The 22,564-nt window shown below is 44.9% G+C and overlaps 1 protein-coding gene across 2 annotated transcripts; it reads left to right on the top strand.

Moving 5' to 3' along the window:
* The first annotated feature begins 7,661 nt into the window (after positions 1-7,661).
* Positions 7,662-19,518, top strand: LOC149869404 (solute carrier family 7 member 13-like). 2 transcript variants are annotated; one of them, XM_090037348.1, is made up of 4 exons: positions 7,662-8,447; positions 12,834-12,965; positions 17,853-18,217; positions 18,690-19,518. In XM_090037348.1, the coding sequence occupies exons 1-4, from the start codon at positions 7,724-7,726 to the stop codon at positions 18,933-18,935; spliced, it is 1,467 nt and encodes a 488-aa protein (XP_089893474.1). In that variant the 5' UTR covers positions 7,662-7,723; the 3' UTR covers positions 18,936-19,518. The 2 variants fall into 2 exon arrangements, with proteins under 2 accessions (XP_089893474.1, XP_089893475.1); XM_090037349.1 differs by lacking the exons at positions 17,853-18,217; positions 18,690-19,518 and adding an exon at positions 14,803-14,919.
* The last annotated feature ends 3,046 nt before the right edge of the window (positions 19,519-22,564 follow it).

Below are 22,564 nucleotides of genomic sequence, written 5' to 3'. Positions count from 1 at the left end.
GTAACATCCTGGAGTTGAGCCCAAGGTAAACAACAGACTTCACACACCATGGGGTCAGATCAGCAGATGGGACCCTCCATCCCCCTCAGGATGGAGTCTCCGATGACAAGAACTCGGCATTTCTCTCAGTGTTCTGTCTCTGTTCAGAGTGGCACCATCCCCCTGGAGGCATCTCCTTCTACCTTCTCCTCCAAGGCTTCCAGGGCCCTGAATATGTTCTCCAGTTGTACCTGGGGAGTCGCCTCCATGTTAACCTGAGCAGCCCTGGTTCTGGTGGTCACCTTCCATTTCTCAGCTGTGCGTCTCTCATGGGAGGTCTGTCTGTTGGAAGACTGATCCTGCAGAGAATGTAAATGTGTGTCAGTTACATCCTCCACAGCCCTGATTCCTCTTAGCCTGCTCACCTCGTCCTGGAGCTCCCTCACCTGCTCCTCCAGGGCCCAAAGTTGGGCATAAGAGGGACAGTCAAGGGAGCCTCCAAACCCCCCCTCCCATCTGCAGCCTCCAGGTCCCCGCCAGGCAGCCCTCACAGTCAGGGCGAGAGGGGATGCTGTCACCACCATGGGCTCTGTCTGGGTGGAGGCCTCAGAGGAGCCTAGGGTAAGTGGCACCACCAGGGCAGGGTCCCCAGCAGCTGCCCTCCTGGTCCTTATTACTGGGTCACGGTCCCTAGCAGCTGCTCCCCATGTTCTTACCATGTCCTTGGAGCTAAGTCTTCCTTTCTCTTTTGCTGCAGACTCCTTCCTGACTCATGTTGCACACCTGCCTAGCAGAAACGCTGGCCCATCCTTTCAGAGTGCACCTTTTGCACACTCTGTTCACACATGCAGGGAACGCAGCTCCCTGCTGGCTCAGCTAAAAGGGATCCGGGGAGCTTTCCCTCTGGATCTGCCTCAGCTGTGCTGGGTCCCTCAGCCCCACTTACCTTAGGGGGATCAGCAACTGCTGCTGCCCCTGCCACTTCCTCTGCCACCTCCGCCACCAGACAGGTAAGGGGACACACGTGTGTCTGGGGATGCACATGTGCCCAGCTCCCTCCTCTCTGCTCCCAGCCCCCAACTGTATTAAAGTTTGGGTGCCACAAAAGTCCATCTTTTAAAAGAAAGCAGCCATCATTACATTTGCAGGAGAGCCCAATCTTATAGTTATGCATCAGGCATGCTCAGAGAATGTTTACTGGTCACACTCTTCAGGGAGATATGCAGGTGAATACTTGCTTTGGATTTAGATCAGGTTTATGTATCAGTTTCTAGGTACAAGCTATTCAATATTGTCAAGACCTAAGTACTCCTGGGCACATATAGAAACAGAATTTCAGGTGTCTGGTGAACCCAAAGGTCCAAACTGATGCTCCTATGAAATGTAGGCAGCTCCAGGAGTGCTGAAGATCACAACTGAAGTTCCTAGAGTCCATTTAAATTCTACTTTAGACACCGAAGTCCATTTTTTGATCTGGCCTTGGGGTCCCAGAGAAGATTCACTAATGACCTTTCAGGCTATGGTAGTGTGGTTGTGATGGGTTAGCACTTCTGCAAAATTAATTCACAAAATTGAAGCTGGGTACCTCATTTTTCTTTATACCATCTCATGCATGCAAGCATTCATAAATATTTTAGAGACCCATATTTCTCTGAATCCAAAGTGACTTACAATTTAAGATGACCCTTCAATAATTAGACTCTATACATGGAAAATATATTAAATTATTGAAGGGTTGTCTTAAATTTATGCCTCCAAACACTGCAGTGGGGAAAACAATGGCATGGGGGCAGGCAGTGTTGGAAGCAAGTAGCAGGAAGTAAAGTAGCCTGACTGTGATGGCCAGAACCAGAAGGGTTAACAAGCAACTTATAATAAAAAGAATTTGCTTTTTGAAGGTTTCTAAAATAGAGCCTATGAGACTGTTTTCTATCTATCTGTCTGGAGTATGACCCGCAAGAATTATATATAGCTTTTTATATGGATCTTGAAACAGCATGACTTTTAAAAAAAAAGCAGAACTGAAAAATATAACTGCAGACCAGCTGATTTATTAGTTTTTGCTTGAAGTCAGTAAAAATTAACAAACATAATTACGAGGTACAGTTAACATAGTGGGTTGAACTTAGGTGGAGACATGTTAAATCTCAGACCCCAAAGCGATGTGTTGCGATTTGCTTATTGGGTAAACCCAAGCTTGGGCAGTAACTTATTGTAATGATTTCTAACACCTTTTAACACCATAGGATAACAGCTATAAAGTAACACTATGAATGGCTATATGACAAAAAAATTAGCATAGACAAGATATAAAAACACGCACGTTAAGTAACCCTCAGGAATGATGGAACAGAAAGGTCATTGCTGTCCCATTTCCCCAGATATCTGAATGAGGACCAGATCCTGATTGAGCGACCTTCCCCCAGTGGTACAACCCTCCGAAAGCATAGACTGGGGACGCCTGACTTCACTGAATCAACTTGACGTGTATCTGACTGAGGGACTATCAATAAGTTTCTAACCAAGTGGGAACTCTTGGTTAATTTCTTTGTCTGTTTTATTATCACTGTCAATTTTAACTTGTATTGTTATATTGTCCGTTTATTAGCTTAATCTTTTTACTAACTGTCATATGTGCAAACTATATATCTTTTGTTGTTACAAGTAAAATTCATTCTTTTTTTAATAAGTGAAACTTGTCATTGTTTTCTTCCCAACATGACCTTCTCGATCCTGAACCAAAAAGCCCAGTGGCTAATAGAGTTGCAGTGCTCGGTCAGTCTGCAACTAAATTGATATACTCAGTGTCCAGCTGGCCTGTGACACCTGACCTCTGCCCAAAGGTGCTGAGTATGTGGTCGCCCAAGGGGCCTGGCCCCTCTCAGGAAGAGGGTTGCTACCTGAAATGTGGCAAACTTTCCACATGTCCACCTGAAATGCATACAACTTTCCACATGCCCCCCTGACAAAAATAAAAATTTGCACTTATTCTCCTATCCCCTGTTTCACCCCACACCTTGATCCCTGCTGCCTGTCCTGCCACCACTTGGCCCCGCTCCACTGCCTGCTCCCCTGATGTCTGCCCTCCCTTGTGCCTAGAACTCCTGGCATTTTCGCCCCCTCTTGGTGTCTGCCACCTATCATACCTGTGACCATCCCCCTCACCACTGACTTGGCTCCACCTCCTTCCTGCCCCGCCACTTCCATTTACTCTCCATTGTGGCTCCAGTTCTGCTCCAGGCTGGGCCACAGAGCACATGATGTCTTTGGTCCCTGCCTGGTAATGCAAGAGTGGTTGCAGCAGCCAGGAGGGAAAACCTCATCTTGGTTTGGAGTAAATATAGTGCTCAGAGAGAAATCTCTCAAAATGACAGATGGTGGAGATATCCTTTATGTATGACAATGGCACACACTGAGTTTGAACTCTGTACAGGAACAGTTTTGCTCACAGTCCTTGTTTTAGCATTAGCTACATTTGTTACTATGGTTTTCCTTAGCAAAGATACAAACAGAAGAGCACAGCTGGCATCTGCCAAGAAAAATGTGTAGCTTCATAAGTTCCTTAGTAAAAGGCAGCTGTACGGTAATTTTGGCAGAGCACCAGAAAAGCAGCAAAATTGCCAAGGCAGTAGATTAAGTGTCACATGCCCCCAAGGTTCAATTCCATTTTCTAAAGAAAATGGTTTGAATACACCACAGAACACAATGTGGCTGATAGCAAACTGACATCTCTCCAGTGGGGCTTAGGAACTTCTTGAAGGCCTGTCAAGCTTTTTTTGAGGAATCCACTTACTAAATTGAGAAGGAAGTTGTAAAGATTTATGATCATTAATTGCTCACAACAGGTACACTGAAAAACAAGGGTAGGGGGAAGCATGCATGCGATTACATTTTGTCAACCATTTATATCTTTCTGGGCATGTCCACACATGCCACTATGGCACTATTGTTACTGCACTATCATTTAGCATTTACTGCACTATCATTTATCCTATTCAAAGTACTAAAAGACAGTGCAATAACAGCTGGTATTGCACCATGTGCACTGTGAATGGTTGTTTTTAGGCATTACACACCTTAGTGATATGCTATAACAGGGGAGCATATCACTATGGCATTGTAGCTGTGGTGTCATGGGTTTTGCCCATGGATGCTATGTCACTGTGGTACATTGCTACAGCAACATAGCATCATGTGTAGCAGTCTTTGAGAAGCTGCTGAAGACAATTAACTGCCCATGACTCTGCTTTGAAAAACTATGCATTCTCTTTTGATACCCTCTGCAGTCCTTGGGCTCCTACATATTTGCTGAATAATTAAGACAACTAAGTTGTTTAGAGTACAGGTGTCAAACTTGCAGAGCCAAATAACTAGCATGGCGCAGGGATCCTGGAGCAGCTGGAGTGGGTGCTACATTTGGCTTAGAGTGGTAGCCATGCTGAATGTGTCATCATCCCTGGCAGTTCTGGACTGTGCTGGACACACACTGCTCCAGCCAGTCCAGAACTACACTGCTTGTGGCACCTGCCAGTTCTGCATGCACCATGGGTCCAAGAACAGATGGAGTGAGTGGCATGTGCAGCATGCATCTCAGAGCAGGCATTGTGTGTGGCACTGTGCAGCTGGGGCGGCTATTGTTGGCTTAGAAATGGTATTTAGAAGTTTGTTTTTGGGAATTGGCTAATAGGTATATGTATACCCATTAGAATGATTCAAGGTGGGAAGTGGGGGTTAACTGATTTCCAAGAGTCTGGGTCACACAGTTTTACACAGCATTGGAAGCAGACAGGCTAACACAACAAGGACAACAAAGACAGTCTAGAAAACAGTCTAGGAAAGAGGGGGACATGTACTACACTCTCCATAACACGAGATAAGGTGGTACCAGTTAAGAAGGCCCCAGAGCAGGCCAGAGTCCCAGTTTTGGGGGAAACAGACCAAATTAGGAGAAGGCCCGGAAAGACCAAATTAGTATGTGTGAACATAATGGGCTTGGAGTGTGTGATGACACAGGACATGGAGTTTTGACGACATAGAGGGAAGAACCAGTGATAATCATGGATGAAGATTCATCAGGAAGGAAGGAGAATGCAAAAGAGAGACTTGAGTGTAACAAAGGGCCCCTCTCTGTCCCACCTGGGTTCCTTCCTGTCCCTTCTCCCCAGTCCCACCTGGGTCCTCCTTCTCCACATCCCTGTCCCCCAGGAAGGTCCCTGAGACCACTATGGAGAAAGGGTACACCACCAGTATGTCTCATCCACCCCACTGGAGGGGGAGTGTAGGCCTCTGCATCCCACCTCCAGACTGCTCACATGCAGCCATCTGACATCTAAGAGAGTTTTTGCCTCCTGGCCACATGTACTTTGATTCTGAGGACAGCTCTAGGATTTGGTAAATATATAGAACTGCTTGATTGTTTATGTTGCTCCTTTTCTGTTATCAGTGGGTATCAGTACATTTGCCTATTATTGAATAGAAAGGTCATGGTCAGTCTGAGGGTGTGTGGGTCTTTCCCCCTCCAGGTGGGTCCCACCCCCGGAACATGGCCACGGGATCCAAAGTCCAGAGCCAACAGCCATTACATGCAGTGTGACTACCATTCTGGTCAGACTGCCTCATATGCAGTGCCCACTCTGATCAGAGTCTGGTCTGCTCTGGAAGAGGTGCAAGGAGCATTCCCTCACTGCTCAACTCCTCTTGGTCCCTTGGAGGAATTAAGTGTACAGGCATTCATTCTCCCAGAAGAAGTTCTCCTGGGAGCAAATTCTGTCGGGTCCCCTACACTGCAGCCCAAGCCTTGCTGATGGCATCTCAATGTTCACATAATCACCGGCCCCACTCTGGGCCCCAGAATCCTTCTACCAGGACCCCTACATGACCCCTCCATTCAGGTGGCTTCCCTGCCTTCATTCGGCTATGTAGCTCCCTGAATCTATTTTCCCCTCTTGGGTGTGGTCCTCCCCCAGGACCTTTGGCTCCTCTAGCCCTGGCCCACCCCTAGGCCGGTTGGGACCCCAGGCCTCTGGCTCTAGGGTATTCCCTGTGGTGGGCCCCCAGACCTTTCAACTGTCCTAGTCCTGGCCCCAGCCCCAGCCTGGGCCAGTCAAGGATACTCTCACATTCAGTCTCTGAGTCCCTAGCCCTTCACTCTCTCTCTCAGGGTCTGCCCCCCAGGCCCTCCAGACACAAGGGGTTACCCACCCAGTGGTGGGGGCTAGGGGCTAAGGTGCCTCAACCCACCTTTCACCAGGGTGATAACTGGCCTAGCATTTCCTGGGGGACTCCCATGCCACTGAGAGCCCCACCAGGCCACCCGCTCCTGGAAGGGCACAGTTTTAGGTCACACCCAAGACCAGGAGCCTCCTGCCATCCCCTGCAGCACCTTCCTTACCTCCAAATGAAACTCAGCAGCCCTCAGACCAGAAAATGTTGTTGCCTGATCTCCAGGCAGCCAAACTGCCTTGCTTATATAGGCAGCCCTGAGCCTAAAATGGCTGCCCTCATTAGGCACCTGGAGGCTGCCAGCTCCAGGGCCTTAAAGTGGCAGACACACATAGTGCCCTGCCTCATGCTATCATTAATTACCATATTAGCTTAATGTTGCAGAGATCTGTATAATGGATTTTTAACTTTGCTCATGTGATGACACATAGGGACCAATAAGATGTCACATGATGAAATTTCTGTTGTTCAGTTTTCATTTTGAAAGCCTAAGGCTGTGGTTCTCAACCTTTTTAGATTAAAGGCAGCCCTTGGAGAATCTCAGCTCTTAGATTTTTCTCATTACTTGACTACAGAAAAATAATAGAGCAGTTCTTCTACTGCAAAACACTCAGGAAGACCACAACATGTCAAAATATTTTTGACAGTATGGATTTCTGTTTGAAATTTCTGGGTTTATTTTGTGCATCACGTGCAGGTGTTATACCTAACAGTACTAATATTGGGTAACACTTAATAATATGTCACTACACTCTGGTTGAGAATCAATGGCATAAGAAATTGTACGTACACATACACACATATATACAAACTTCATTAAAAGAAAATTGAGGCTGTAAAGTCAAGCAGTCAAAGGTTAGGAAATGTCAGAATCAAGGCAGTTGAACCTTAAGTCAAAACTGTCTATTCTGTGTAACAAATGTAGAAAAAATAGTGTGTGAACATGCAATTAACAATAATGTCATAATCCATATGCAGAAGAGAGATGGATTACAGCTGTACAGGGCAACTGTATAACATCATTTAATAGAGTTTCATATTTTTTTAGATACACTTCACATGCGTGACAATAAATTAGTTTACTTTTCTATGGATAAATCTACACTGTAGTTACATAGAGAATGACTGCAGCTTGTGTAGCTTTCTGTTAGGTAGCTTTTCTGGTGGGTACCAGTAATAGTTGGTTCCTGCCTGGAATTCTAAGAAGTACTAATACAGTTTGCCAGCACTGAGGTCTTGGCTGCCATGACTACACAGTTAACTCAAGTATATTACATGAATAGCTGTTTGCTACATGAAGAGCTGCCAGCATTTCTCATAGGACTTTGTTAATCATCTGCATACGTTACACATCAACAAAACAGAATAAGCTTTTTCCTTTGAATGACTAAGCTAAGATTCACCAAGATAGCCTTTCGCTAGCAAGTAAGATCATGACCATTTCTGAATAACAACAAGCGAGGCAAAAGAGCATTCTCAAACCTCTACAGTCATAGATCTTAACTGCAAAAAGACCAAGAAAATGAGAAAAGGAAGGAATGGCCATGTAAAAGAAGAGAAAAGAAATGAAAACGATGGGATGCAACTCAAAAAAACAATAGGGTATTTTAATGGAGTGAGTTTTATAATAGGTAGCATAGTTGGTGCAGGGATCTTTGTGTCTCCTACAGGAGTGCTACAGTATTCTTTACTTAACGTGGGTGTTGCGCTATGCATCTGGACCGCCAGTGGAGTAATATCTCTGATGGGTTCCCTCTGTTACGCAGAGCTGGGGACTGCACTACCATTCTCTGGAGGAGAATACAGTCACATAAAGAGAGCACTCGGATCTCCACCTGCTTTCATCTTTATCTGGACAGCGATGTTTACGAAGCCAGCATCAAACGCTGCCCGAGCCTTGTTGTTTGCAGAATATGCCACCCAACCTTTCTATGGTGCCTGTCCTGTACCAGAGCTGCTAAAAAAATGCTTGGCTTTGGCTGTTCTTTGGTGTCTGGGGATTCTGAATGGACGCAGCGTCAAAATGGCTGCTTGTGTTCAGACTGTTTTCACACTGTTGAAGATGGTGGCTTTATCCGTTATTGCCATAGGTGGTATTGTCCTGCTGGTTAGAGGAAGAAAGGAGAATTTAGCAAGGTTTGAGAATGCTTTTAGTTCAGAAGTTCCTGATGTATCACAGATTGCAGAAGCTTTTTTCCAAGGATTATATGCATATGGTGGTTGGTGGTCCCTCAATTACATGGCAGGTAGCTATTTTAAAATAATACATTTTTAGCAGCCTTTCTCACATTATTCAGGCAATATTAATATTACTTGTCTCCCTGTGATAATAATATTTGTGAAGATGTGTTTTAAAATTCTGGCTATTTACAAGGACCTTATTAGTTTCCAATAAAAGCGGGTTGCCCTCATACATAAAACTTATTTGCTTAATGTGCATTAAAACTATAACTGTATTGGAGGTCTCCAGAACAAAAGGGATTTTTAAATTTGGACTAATATGGAAAGCAAAGATTTTAATTTAAATCTCTCATACATACAGAACTTTCACATCGGAAATGGTGATTTTCCCTTCTTTTAATCTCACTGCAATTATATACAAGAGGGTGTTAGTTGGAGTGGGGTAGGATGGGGGCAATGCGGGTGTCACATAGTAAGGTTTGAGTGCCTTCAGCCACACAAAGCACAGACCATTATCCTACTAAATGGTATTTTTTCTATTAGTGCATGGACTAATCATTAAATTTAAAATGAAAACTTTAAAAATATATCATTTTCGCAGTGAACCAGAGCTATTGATTTCCCTGCAACACAGTTCTTAATAATGGAGAATAAAGAAAATAAGTAAAGGAAATAGTATAAACATGTTTTTGTGCCTTTTTAAATATATTGTTTCTAAACATTTTAAACCCTTCAATAGTTTAGTAATATACTCATTTATTCCAGTTAATATATAGTGCCACATATGTCATAGTAGCAAGAGCAATTAGCATGACAAACTTCTATAACAACTTCAGAGTAAACAATGTTAACAGGAATGTAGACAATCATGAACACCGGGACCAATCTAATGATTACCCAAACATTTTGCAGGATTGAGCTGTATCTTCTGAGTTTTTGTTCTTATGTCTTTAACATTCTCTGTCTATTTAGTTTTTTTCTCATGAGTCAAATATTAAACAAATTAAAAGTAACAAAGATCAAAATAGAAAATGTGAAAAATAGTTAACGTTTTAAAAAGGGCAGTTAATGAACTGGTTATTTCTAGCTTGAAACTATGCTGCAGACAAAAGTAATTTTTTCCCAAAAAATAAAGTAAAATAAAATAAAATAAAATAACAGTAGAATTTGAAATCCTATTAGGGCCTTTAAAAAAAGTACAAGTTTTATGTAACGCGAGATATTGCAAATGTATTTATACTGTACTATTTTATTTTATGTTTGGTTAGCAACATTAATGCAGTAGAACAAATTAGACTCCAGAATACTTAGGCAGAATCTGTATTTTTGACACTGAATTTTTACACTTTTACAAGTATTGTTTCAAGTAACTACCAATATTATATCTAAGAAAAGAAATTAGGACGGGGAGAAATCCTGGATTTTTTTTTGTGGCATTTACTGGGTTCACTTAGCAGTACTTTAGGTGTTAGTTTTATTTTTCCTCCTGTTCAATCACTCTTACATGTTATTTGTGTAGGTTTTTCAAACAGCAACAAGAGAAAAAAATAATAGGAAAATGTGCTTGTGAAAGCTCAATGGGGCTTTATCTCGGGGCAGTTTTAAGAATTGTAAAAAATATTTGTAAAGAATCTGTCAATTCAAATCTAGGCAATTTTATAAAGGTGTTTGAAAAGTAAAGCTGATTGAAAAAATTCTATAAAATCTGTTTTTCAATGCAAAATTGGGTTTTCAGTTAAACATTTTCTTTTGGCAAAAGTATTTCTACAGATAATTCTGACTATCAAACCCTGCCCCCCCCTACATCTACAAACTAAAAACATTTGGATTGAGTGTGAAAAAATAGATTCAGAACCAAATCAAACCATTTGCTTTTGTCACTGTTTGACAATATATAACATTCCTCATAACTATCACAGTAGTTCAGACGATGGCATCGTATAATGTGGCGGCTTATATTCAGAGGATAGTAGAGTTAACATTGTTTACTCTGGTGGCTTATGTTCCCATGTTCTTGTCTAAGGATGGGTCTTCCTATTCAGGAGTCTTTTCCCATGATGCTCTTCAAAAGCACAAGAAGGACAGGAACACATGAAGCATCATTTAGCCTATGCTGAGAGCCAGCCTATCTAAAACAGGGGTGGGCAAAATACTGGCCCAGGCACAGTCAAGCCATGAAACATCCTGCCACCCTCTGGGCATGCAGCAGATCTGTGGTGGCTCTGCAGCTGGACTGTCTTTCTAGGCAGCTGAGGCAGTGGTGGCTCCTTCTGGCTGCTGCTGCTGGTGGCCTCAGCCCCGGGGAACCAGTGGGGACCTATGCTGCATAGCCCCGAGCCTGCGCACCCTGCACCTGCTCCAGGCTCACCTACCCAGGCTCAGCAGTGGCAGCCTGGGACAGAAGCTGTTGCTCAGCACAAGGGGAAAAGTGGCCCTCGTCCTTGCCACCACAGGGCTGTTTCTGCTGCAGCTACCTGGAGCCTGCACTGGGAGGCCCTGGGTCAATGTGTCACTGCCACCTCTGGGCTGCTCAGTGGGGCAGTGGTGGCAGTGCAGAGAAGATGCAGGGTAACCCAGCATGGTTTGGGCTCCAGGTGGCTGCAGTAGGACCAGCTGTCAGTGAGAGGCTGCTTTTCCTCTGGCTGAGCAACAGCTTTTGTCTCACACTGCTGCTGCTGAGCCTGGGTGGGCGAGTCTGGAGTAGGCATGGGGTGTGCGGGGCCATGGCTGTGCACATGGGTCCTCGCTGGTACCGTGGGGCTGGGGCCAGCAGCTGTAGGAGCTGGAAGGAGCCACTGCCACCTGGGCTTCCTAGAAAGGCAGTCGAGCTGTAGAGCCACCCCAGCCCCACTCTGTGCCTGGGGACAGCAGGATGTGTCATGCCCAGACAGTGCAGAGAAGGCCCAGGGCAGGCTGGGGCAGGCTATGCCCAGGTTCCTGCTGATCTGCTCTGGTGGGGGTGAGGCTGAAGTGGGCCTTGGATAGGGCTGGGACTGTGCACTGCTGGCAGTGGTAGGGAGGCACCACAGCACGTGCAGGCTCTGGGTAGTTGCGGGGTGGGGGCAGGTGCTGACCAGATCAGGCAGATGTATGTGGGAGCTCCCATGCACACCCCACCATACCCACAAATCTTCCCCTACAAATCCTACATGCACCCCCCACACACCCACATGCCTTTGGGAGGAGTCCCACTCAATGCTATGTGCACACCCCCTACCACACATGTGCACCCACAGCCTCCCACACAGACCCCAAAATTGGGACCCTGAAAATGCTCTACAGCCATGACTTAACACATGTGTACAGCTACAGAATGTTTTCAAAATGGCTGGCAGTACAAAAAATTAACCCTGGTTAAATAAAGTATTAAATTAATTTTCTAAGGCAGAATGCCTTAGAAAATTTGTGTTCCCTCCAGAGTTAATTTTTTGCATGGGGTCGGGGCTCTCAGTGGGGGAGGGTGGATTGGGGGAGCAGCAGCATGGAGTTGCAGGCAGCTTTTGAATGGCCTAAGCTGGGGAGGTGGGGTGGAACGGAGCCTCCTCACCTTGCAGCCCCCACCCCGCCCAGCTACCATGGCTGAGGTACAGGAGCCAGGCTAAGACCACAAGATGAGGGGGCTCTGTTCCAGCCGACCCCCACCTCAGCTCTAGCCTTTCAAAAGCAGCCCGTGGATCTGTGCTGCCACTGTCAAGAGGCCCGGGTGGAGGAAGGGAGTCCCCCCTCACCTTGTTGGCCTGGTCTGGCTCTCTCCAATAACTCAGCTGGGGTAGCTGGAGGGGGACTGTGAGTTGAGAGGGACTCTCTTCCCTCATCTCCCACCTGGGCCTGTTGACAGTGGCACATGGCACTCCAGCTGCTTTTGCAAAGCCAGAGCTGGAAGGGTGGGGCAGGGTGGAGAGAGCCCCCTCATCTCCTGGGCCTGGCCTGGCTCCACCTAATACCCCAGCCTGCAAGGTGGGGGGTTCTGTTCCACCCCACCCCCAGCTCTGGCCATCCAAAAGCAGCTGGCAGCTACATGCTGCCACTCCTCCACCTCTTCCCTCCTCACTGACAGCCCCCAGAGCTGGGCAGGGGAGCAGGGCTGGGGGGAGGGGTGGTTCAGCAGCCTGTTCAGAGGCTGCTGGAAAACCCCCACCTGTTGGCCAGGGCTGATGCAGGCAGGCTCCAGCTGCACCCCAACCTAACAGGCAAACATCTGTTGTGGGGGCGGGGGCAGCGCTCTAACCCATGGCACTTTATGTAAAATGTAAAGAGCGGGTCCCTGAATGTCTGTAGGCATCCTAAGTAATTCTGACTATTGTTGTGGGTTGCATGTTTCTCCCCTGTTATTTGTGACCCACCCAAGTAAATATACACCTAACTGCTTGCCAACTATTCCATGCAGCACTGTCATGAAGATATCTTTTGAGAATACTTGTCTAATTAGTTTTCTAAATTACGTTTTTCAGAAGAGATAAAAAACCCTAGCAGAAATATCCCATTGACTGTGATGACAGCACTTCCTGCAGTAACTGTTTTTTACTTAATGGTAAACATCTCATACCTGACCGTTCTCACACCAAAGGAAATTGTCTCCTCAGGTAGGACTATTGGTTTATTTGGATGATGCTTTAAAAGGAGTAGTAATCATTACCATTATTTATCTTTGGCCCCTTTCAAGTGGTCACTTGGGTCTATGAGAGACCGGTGCCTCCCGAGTCTGGGAGGCACCAGCGGGGCATGACCAGGGGGGTCCCCCAGTGGCCAGCTGGCAACCGGGGGGGATGGTCCCGGCACTTCTGCATATGACATGCCGCTAGAAGAGCCAAAGTTGGGGGGCTGCAGTACCAGCCAGAGTGCTTGCTGTCGGGGGGGACACCAGCACTCTCGGGGGGGGGGAAGCACATGCCCCCCCAGTACTCCCCTATGTGTCACCTATGCTTGGATATAGCCAGAGGCATAACTGCCAGTACTGCACTCTGGGCAGAAGTGCCTTATATTCCTTAACTGCTGCCAGAGCAGCTGCAGGAAAGGTGCAGCGTGCAGGTTTGAAAGGACAGAACAGAGCTAGAGGGGCCCTCGCCCTTCTAACTCCCCTTCATTTATTCCAGTGACTCCCTTTAGGCAGCACCTGAGGCTCATGCCCTCCTTGCCTACCCATTGTAATGCTACTGTCATTCAGCTGAATTCAGGGTTCAGCAATGCACTTTGAACTTTAAGATTTAGGTTTTGTTTTAAAATGTGGCAGAGACTTCTACATGAGTTTGAGGAAATCCCTTACAGCTTATCTACACAGATTTTCCCAGGTTTAAATTAGCTCAGTTAACTGGTGCAGCTTTTCTGTATGGGCACTTTTATATAGGTTATATGCAACTTATATCAGTTTGTCTGGCACTTTTACAGCACTGACACAAGCCAACCTCAAAATAGGCCAGATACAAAAAGGTAGGCATGTCCACATGCAAAGTTCCAGTAGATTAACTAAACTAATATATAGCACCCTCTGCCCACTCCCACCTTAACTTAAACAGAGACAGTTTTGCCTATGGACCAGGTCTTTCTCTGTGCTTGATCCAGTTGTGATATTAGGACTGCATACACAAGATAAGGATGGACTCAAGGAATTATAGTTTCATAGTTTCTGGGGTTGGAAGGGACCTGAGTAGATCATCTAGTCCGACTCCCTGCCATGGCAGGAAAGATTACTGGGGTCAAACGACCCCAGCAAGGTTTTCATCTAACCTCCTCTTAAAGACCCCCAGGATAGGGGCCAGCACCACTTCTCTTGGAAGTTGGTTTCAGACCCTAGCCACCCTGACCGTGAAGTAGCGCCTTCTGATATCTAGCCTAAATCTACCCTCTACCAGCTTGTGACCGTTATTCCTGGTCACTCCTGGCAGTGCTCAGGGGAACAGGGACTTCCCCAGTGCCTGCTGGTCCCCCCTGACTAGTTTGTAACAGGCCACTAGATCCCCCCTCAGCCTTCTCTTGTGGAGGCTGAACAGGTTCAGGTCCCGTAGCCTCTCCTCATAAGGCCTGCCCTGCTGCCCCCTATCATGTGAGTGGCCCTCCTCTGGACCCTCTCCATGTTGTCCACATCCCTCTTGAAGTGCGGTGCCCAGAACTGGACGCAGTCCTCTAGCTGCGGCCTGACCAGTGCCGCATAGAGGGGGAGGATCACCTCCTTGGACCTGCTTGAGATGCATCTGTGGATGCATGACAAGGTATGGCTGGCCTTCCTGACTGCCTCCCCACACTACCGACCCATGTTCATCTTGGAGTCAATGATGACTCCAAGATCCTTTTCTGCCTCTGGACTGACAAGAAGGGAGTTCCCCAACCTGTAGGTATGGTGCCAATTGTTCCTCACATCCTGTTCTCATCCGCCCACCCTTGTAACCTGTCTAGGTCTGACTGTAGCCTATTGCTCCCTTCTAGAGTGCCCACATCCTGCCACATCTTAGTGTCATCAGCAAATTTGAACACGGTGCTTTTTACCCCCTCGTCCAAGTCGCTGATGAAGATGTTGAACAGTGCGGGCCCGAGGACCGAGCCCTGCGGCACCCCACTGCCCACGTCCTTCCAGGTTGAGAAGGACCCATCCACTACCACCCTCTGGGTGCAGCCCTCCAGCCAGCTGGCGACACAATTGACTGTGTGGGTGTCGACACCACAGTCCACCAGTTTCTTAAGGAGAACAGGGTGAGAGACAGTGTCAAAGGCCTTCCAAAAGTCCAGGAAGACTATGTCCACTGCTACCCCTCCATCTAATGATTTGGTTATCTGATCATAGAAGGCCACCAGGTTGATCTGACAGGACCTGCCACTGATGAACCCGTGTTGGTTGCCCCTAACCATGAAATCCTCTGCTGGCCCCTCATGGATGTGTGCCAGCATAATTTTCTCGAACAGCTTGTCTAGGATCAAAGTAAGACTAACTGGCTTATAGTTTTCTGGGTCCTCCTTCTTCCCCTTTTTGAAGATGGGAACCACATTGGCCCTCTTCCAGTCCTCTGGCACCACACCAGAGCAACACGAGTGCTTGTAAAGCCACACCAGGGATCCTGTAATGACCTCAGCCAATTCCTTTAGTACTCTAGGGTGGAGATCGTCTGGACCGGCTGACTTGAATACGTCTAGTCCCTCCAGAAGCTCCCTAACTAGTTCCTCACTAACCCTTGGCCCAGGTGTACCTCCCCTGGGGCCTGAGGTGGGCCCAGCGGGGGGGTGGCTGTTCCGGTCCCTGCTTAGGAAGATGGAGACAAAGAAATCATTAAATATGTTGACTTTATTGTCTGGTGTGACGACCGAATTTCCTAACGTGTCCTGCAGGGGCCCCACATTACCCAGAACCTTCTTTTTACCCCCTATGTATTTAAAGAAGGACTTCTTATTGTCCTTAATCCAGGAAGCTAGTCTGAGTTCCATCTCCGCCTTGGCCTTCCTGACTGCCCCTCTACATCCCCAAGCAACTGCAGTATAGTCATCCCTGGTGATGTCCCCTCTTTTGCATTGGGTCTACGCCTCCCTTTTAGCTAGGAGACATTCCCAGATGCTTTTGGTGAGCCATGGGGGCTTCTGTGCCCTCCTGCTCCCTTTGATCCTCGTTGGGATTACCTCTATTTGTACTTGGAGGTTCGTCTTCTTGAGGAGCTACCACTCTCCTTGGACACATGGCTCCCCTTCCCTCTGGGCCCTCAGTGCATCCCTGACTATTCTGCTTAGCTCGGTGAAGTTTGCCCTCCTGAAATCTAGGGTTGCTGCCTAGAAAGTCTATGATAAATTTGCTAATATTTTGAAAGGGCTCAAATACAAAAATAATGACTGCCCTGGAAAAGCTTGAAGGAAATTAAAAAAAATGCTTGAGGGAAATTTAAAAAATGTAACTGATGCTCATGTTTCTTCTGAAAAGTATACAAAGCCCCAGGAGTTGAGAGACTCCCACCACTGCACTTGCTTCAAGACTCACCCAAGAGGAGCTGTTTCCATCCTGTGATTAAAGCCTGCTTCCTTAATGAGGCATGAGTGACAGCTGGCATGCTTCTCTTGAGGGAAGCAGTTATATTTCCTCATCTTCAAATGAAGCTCAGAAAGCTTGCAGGGTCAATCAACAGCCTTCTACCCAACATGTTCTCAGGCAATCTAGTGATTAAGACACAAAACAACTGCAAGTCAATTCTAAACCGAGAGAATTCAAATTTACATACTGGGCACCAGCTGCTCCAGAGATATAAGTTGAAGTGATTCTAGAAGTCAAGGAAACTGTGCCCATGTATACTTGATAAAGATATACGTCCAGGATTGCAGTCTGTCTTTCCAATTTTGCTGGGCAGCACTGTTAATGCAACTTAATGACTGTTTTCTGTTCTCACCAGCTACTCTCACATTATTGCAGTATCTGTGTGCCTTATGTTGTTTGACTGTTGGCCCAGTAAACTATGACCTTTGCACTTGCATACGCTATAACAATGACAGATTTGCAAGAGACATGAGGGTTAGGGATGGACATTACACATAAACCATTAAGTGATCAGAAACTGGTTTAAGCCTGTAATAGAACAAATGTTAGGTGCACACAAACCAGTTTGAGAATGGCTGAAACAGGTTTGAGATAAACCTGGTTGAATGTAGTATCAGACTTAACTGATTTGGGTCAAACCCATTTGACCCAATATGATATCTTAAACCAAGCAGACTCCTTGCTGGTTTAAGATAAACCAGCTACCCCCAGCATCCTGGTATGCTCTCTGGGCTTGGGGGGTGGGGTGGGGTCTCTGCTCCACAGCAGGGCTGGCCCCTCCCCTCTGCTCCCTGGCTGGAGCTCCAGCACAGACTGTGGGCTGCTCCTCTCCTGCCCCTCACCACTCCCTGTTAAGCAAGAATTCACGTAGAATCAACAGGCAGAATCAATAAGTAGCTGGTAATGCCCCTTCTGCTAGAGTCTGGCCACTCCCCACCCTCAGCTCCATGCTGTGGAAGGAAGGGAGGGATGCTTTAGCCCCCCCCCCGAGCCTGAGTCACTGCAGGCATGTGCCTGCATTTCTGTGATGTCTGTCCAGTTACAAAACTGATTTAGCCTAGCCAGGTTAGACTAACCCACAAAGATAGAATCAATTCAGGTTCACACTTCTTGAATGTCTGTCCCTAGGACATAGACCTTCATGTTTCTTAGTGCGGTCCCACCATGGGGTGGAAGACTAGATGATCCATGTTCTATTATATCCTCTGACCTGTCTTTGCCCTAGCAGGCCACCACACAGGGATCCTCCACCTTAAGTGTCACATGAGGAGTTAGCACATTTGTTTTCCTCCCCAGATTTTCTTCCTACCACATATGTATAGTGAAACGACACTAGTTACATTGCCATGGGTCTCTCTCTTTCTTTATTGCCTACTTCCAGAATGTACCTCTCTTGGTTTGGCATGATTTCAATGAGATTATTGGAGTGCTACACCCTTAGTCTTAATACCTTCTTGTCTCCTTGCAGTTGCTGTGGCAGTCACATGGGCTGACAGAGTAATCCCTGCTGTTGCTTGGATCATTCCTTTATCTGTTGCTGTCTCAATATTTGGTGCCCTCAACAGTAGCATGTTTACATTAGGACGATTAAGCTATGCTGGAAGTCAGTCAGGACATTTGCCTGTTTTAATATCCATGCTGAATGTTCACTGTTGCACACCAGCTCCAGCCATGATTTTTTCAACCATCATTGCTTCCATTTTTATTATCCCCTCTGATCTCATTGCTTTAACAAATTACTTTGGATTTTCCGTGTGGCTGATGATTGGACTGACCTGTGCTAGCTTAATTGTACTCCGATACCGGGAGCCTAATCTGCACCGACCATACAAGGTAAATAGAAACCTATTATAAAATATTGTAACAAATTTCCTGGGTCATGGATCTAGGGTAAAAGCTGCAAAACATCTAGATTGTGAACAGCAATTATGAAATGAGAGCTCACTATTATTTGTTATTATCCATGTTTCTCTAGTCCCTAGAACTCCAATGCTGTATCAAGGATACTAGGTCCTGTACAAACAGAACAAAAGATGGCCTCTGCCCCAGTGTCCAGTCTATGCAGAAGACAAGAGAGAGATGGGAGAGTATGGGGAAACCATGAGATGATATGACTCAGTGACACTGGCAATGTCTTCCTTGTTAGATTAAACTTTAGGTCACTTTGACTTTTGTTGATACACTGCCAGGCACAATAGGAAGTTGTGATTGCACAAGAACTGTGCTTGTACTTATTATTCCAATAAGAATTTTATTTTTATTGCAAATAATACTTTCTGAAACAGTCTTTTTGTGTTTCCTGTAGGTGTTCTTACCAGTAGCATTTGTGATGGTGGCAATTTCATTATTCTTAGTTTTGGCTCCTATAATCTGGTCTCCAAAGGTGCAGTATATATATGCTTTTATTTTTATGCTGGGAGGCCTTCTTATTTACCTGCCTTTTGTACATTTTAAATTATATTTTGGTTTTGTTGGTAAAATTACTTGTTATTTACAACTCCTGCTGGAAGTCTCTCCTGTTGATGTATCTGCTGATTGTAAGTATGACTAAGAGAAAATATTTAAACCCTGTGCTGCTACCAGTCAGAGGAAATTCTTTGACCCAGGGAGTAGGAATCATGAAGGGAAACATAGGTTCTAAGACTCTGATCTGCAAAACAGTTAATTAAGCATGTATTTAAATTTAAGCCTGCCAGTAATTCCACTGGCATTAAAAATAATCTCAGTCAAGAAGTTTAGCTTCACTGGAATACTCATATACTCAAAATTAAGCATATGTTTAAAGGGTTGTCTATACTTAGCACTCATTCACAACACTGAGTACTATGCAGCATTGAGTCCTACATGCATAGATAACCTGTTTTGAACAAGTAAAATTGGTAAAGGTGATAGAGGTTGTATATTTGTTCAGTATCACAGAAATAAAGTTAAAATACTACACATACTCAATGTATAGCAATATAGTAAGATAAATGTGCTTTCAAGATTCAGTATAAATGAGATATTCTGATTATTTTTAGTATGATGGAATAGCTTTCTTTTTAGGACTTATGGGTTTGAGGACTTTGTAGTTCTGCTTCTCTGCTACAGTGTTTGTATGAATTTGATTTTAATAAAAAATAAAAAATTATTGCCTGGGACTTTTAAAATCCTATTTTAAAATAATATGTACAGATACACAAATCTTGTTAAAAATAAATTATCCATACATTTATGTTGAAATGTCTCAAGAGCTGTCATTTAGCAGGTCTTTGATCTAATAATTAATATATAATAGGCAATCACAGATGTGTTTGAAGTAGGAAGGCGTGCTAAACATTCTGCTTTCTGGCTAAATGGAAGAAGCATTTAAATGTGTATTTATGTAGTGATATTTGTAAACAACAGAAGCTAGACCTGAATGTGTGGCAAACCCTGAGAAGAAAAGTAACTAAGGGAGATTTAAGAGGTCTTAAAAGAGTTTGGGGTTTTTGGCCCTATTACTCCTATTAGAAGGCTGAATTAGAACCTACCTCTTCTGATGGTTAGAAACGTTTTAATTTCCAACCTGAATTTATATATGGTCATTTGTTTTCTCTTGCACCAGCACTGTCCTTAGATTAATCTGGAGGTGGAGAGGGGTGGTGCTCAAGCCCCAGCCTGTAGGCCAAATATGCCTTCCAGCACCATGTCATCCTTCCCATAGGGCTCCCCATGGTTGTATGATGTTGATGGTTCATACTAATCCTATAATTCCTTTAATACAGCCAGGCCTTTCTCTTTCTCAGGTATTTCCCTAAGACCAACAAGGGACATCAGGGCTTAGGCTTCTGGGTAGACCTCTAGCTCAAACCAAGTTTTTCAGGACTTTTACCACTGGCTTCCTGACCTGTAATAAGGGACTCTTATCACCTTGGGGAAATCTCTGGACTCATCCCAACTCCCTGGGATTTGGGGTAGTCTGGGACTCTATTTGGTTATAGAGAAAAATTGACCAGAAATAATTCATTTGTTCCAAAATAAATTTGTTCCAAAATAAATTTGTTCCAAAATAAATTCTTTTGGCAATTTCTTTCAAAAAGAAGTTCTGGAAAATCTAAACCTGCGTTCAGGAAAAATTTCCCATGTAACAGACACTTCAAATTTCAGTTTGTGCTACTTCTGTGTTCTTCAGACTTTCCTAAATGCTGAGTTCCATATTCTTGTTTCAACTCCTAGGCTTGGCACTTTGGAAAAAATCATAGTTCAGGCTCCTCTCCTAGGATCCCATGATTTTGATATGCCCTGGCTTCAAGCTTCCCTTTATGCAGCTGCTCTGCATCAAAAGGAAACCTTGTTGATGCTAATAGGTTTTAACCAACACCATAACATTTTCTTCTGAAGAGTTTCACCTTGAATGTATTTGCATGAATGGCCTGTAACACGCATGACATAAATGCCCATCTGTCAGAAGATTCTGCAAGTGGTCAGAGGAACAAATTATATCAAAGAAAGAAAAAGGATCAGTGGGAAACAAACCAAAAGACAAGAATCAAGGGAAATGGCACCATGGATGAAAGTAGACCTGCATAATTTTGGGAAAGTAGGGCTGGAAGGGTCCTCACGAGGTTATCTAGTCTAGCTCCCTGCTTTTGAAAATGTCCAGGGATGGACATTCCACAACTTTTCTAAGTGGCCTATTTTAGTGCTTCACCATGCTCATAGTCAGAATGGTCTTCCTAATCTCCAATTTAAATTTCCTCTGGTGCAATGTGAAGCCATTGCTTCTAGTCCTGGCCCCTACAACCACAGAGAAAAGGCTATCTCTATTTTCATTATAGTCATGGTACATTAAGTGGAACAGCACAGGTAACAGACAACAGCTGCTGAGGGTTTACATATTATCCAAAGTGAATGTGTGGCTAAATAGGATTGCTCAAAATAGGGACAAGGGGCTGTATGGGATTGCTCATAAAATAATGTCTTTCACCTGTGCAACATCATTTCTTATTCTTACATTGAGAATTAATTAACAAAAAAGTATTCCTATGGACTAAGGAAAGTCAAGCAAACTTTACCTTTAGTACTCAAATTCAAGTCTCAGATAGAAGAACTTCCAATCTGCATTTCTCAGAAAGGATGTTATTGTCATCTTTCTTTGGCCTCTGTCCTAACACATGATCTTTCTGAAGATGTTGAGTTTTTTGCAAAGAGAGACAGAATACATCTTATACCTAAACAGGTTCTTAAAAGCAAATGTATATATTTTAAATCGGGACGTAATGCCATATCACTTTATATGTTGTTGATGTGTTATATGTTTTATTTTATTCCTGGGATTTACAGCAGCCAAATTTTATATTTGTCCATTATTAAGGACCAGAGAACATCATGGAGATGTCACATCCCATATTGAAATTTAGAGTACAACTGTTTTTTTAATTGAACTACTTTTTAATTAATTATTATTTGATATTATTTCTCCCATGCCACATACACTGTTGGTGATTAACATGTAAGAGACATGATTCTTGCCTCACAGAAATAACCAAATTTAGTTCCCTGTTTACACCAAACCTTTATATTTCTAGATAAGAAGGTCTCTTTTAAACACTAGGTGTGTCCCCAGGAGTGGGAACCAGTATTGCCCTGGGTACAAACAACAGTGGCACAATATGTACCACTGCTGCTTGTCCCTGGGGGGTGCAAGTGCACAAGTGCTCTGGCACATGACATGTGAGTGAGATAGGGGAGGCTAGGGTCAGCACCTGGGCTGGCCCCAGCAGACTTTCAGGAGTCTGGAGGTCTCTAGGGACTGCATATATGGCAATCCGGCAGCAGGGAGCCTGGCTGAGAGCCGGAGTGTGGATCCGGCCAGCTAAGCTCCAGTTGTGGGTGGTGCACAATGCTGTCATGAGTGCTGCCCTTCTTTTTTTTAAGCATGGTTTTTTTTGACACTGGGATTTCTTGGTGTCAACCCCCCCCATACCCCTCCCCCGTGCTGTAAATTAGCAATATGTGGAATGCCTGCATATGCAGTGTGTTTGCTGCATGGTGCCTCAGACCATTTTGTAGCACTGGATGCTACATGTGTACTTGTCTGGACTCGCCTACTGAGTGTATTTACACATACAATTAATGCCACTCAATGAACTCCAGAGCCATTTGAGCCATAGTTAGCTCTTTCAAGGTGCAACATCTACACATGTGCCCAAGACAGTA

Source organism: Crocodylus siamensis, chromosome 3 (assembly GCF_052110815.1).
Source record: "Crocodylus siamensis isolate JL-2025a chromosome 3, ASM5211081v1, whole genome shotgun sequence".
NCBI lineage: Eukaryota > Metazoa > Chordata > Crocodylia > Crocodylidae > Crocodylus > Crocodylus siamensis.
The sequence above is the reverse complement of the archived record's forward strand: the minus strand, read 5'-3'. Positions and strand labels throughout refer to the sequence as shown.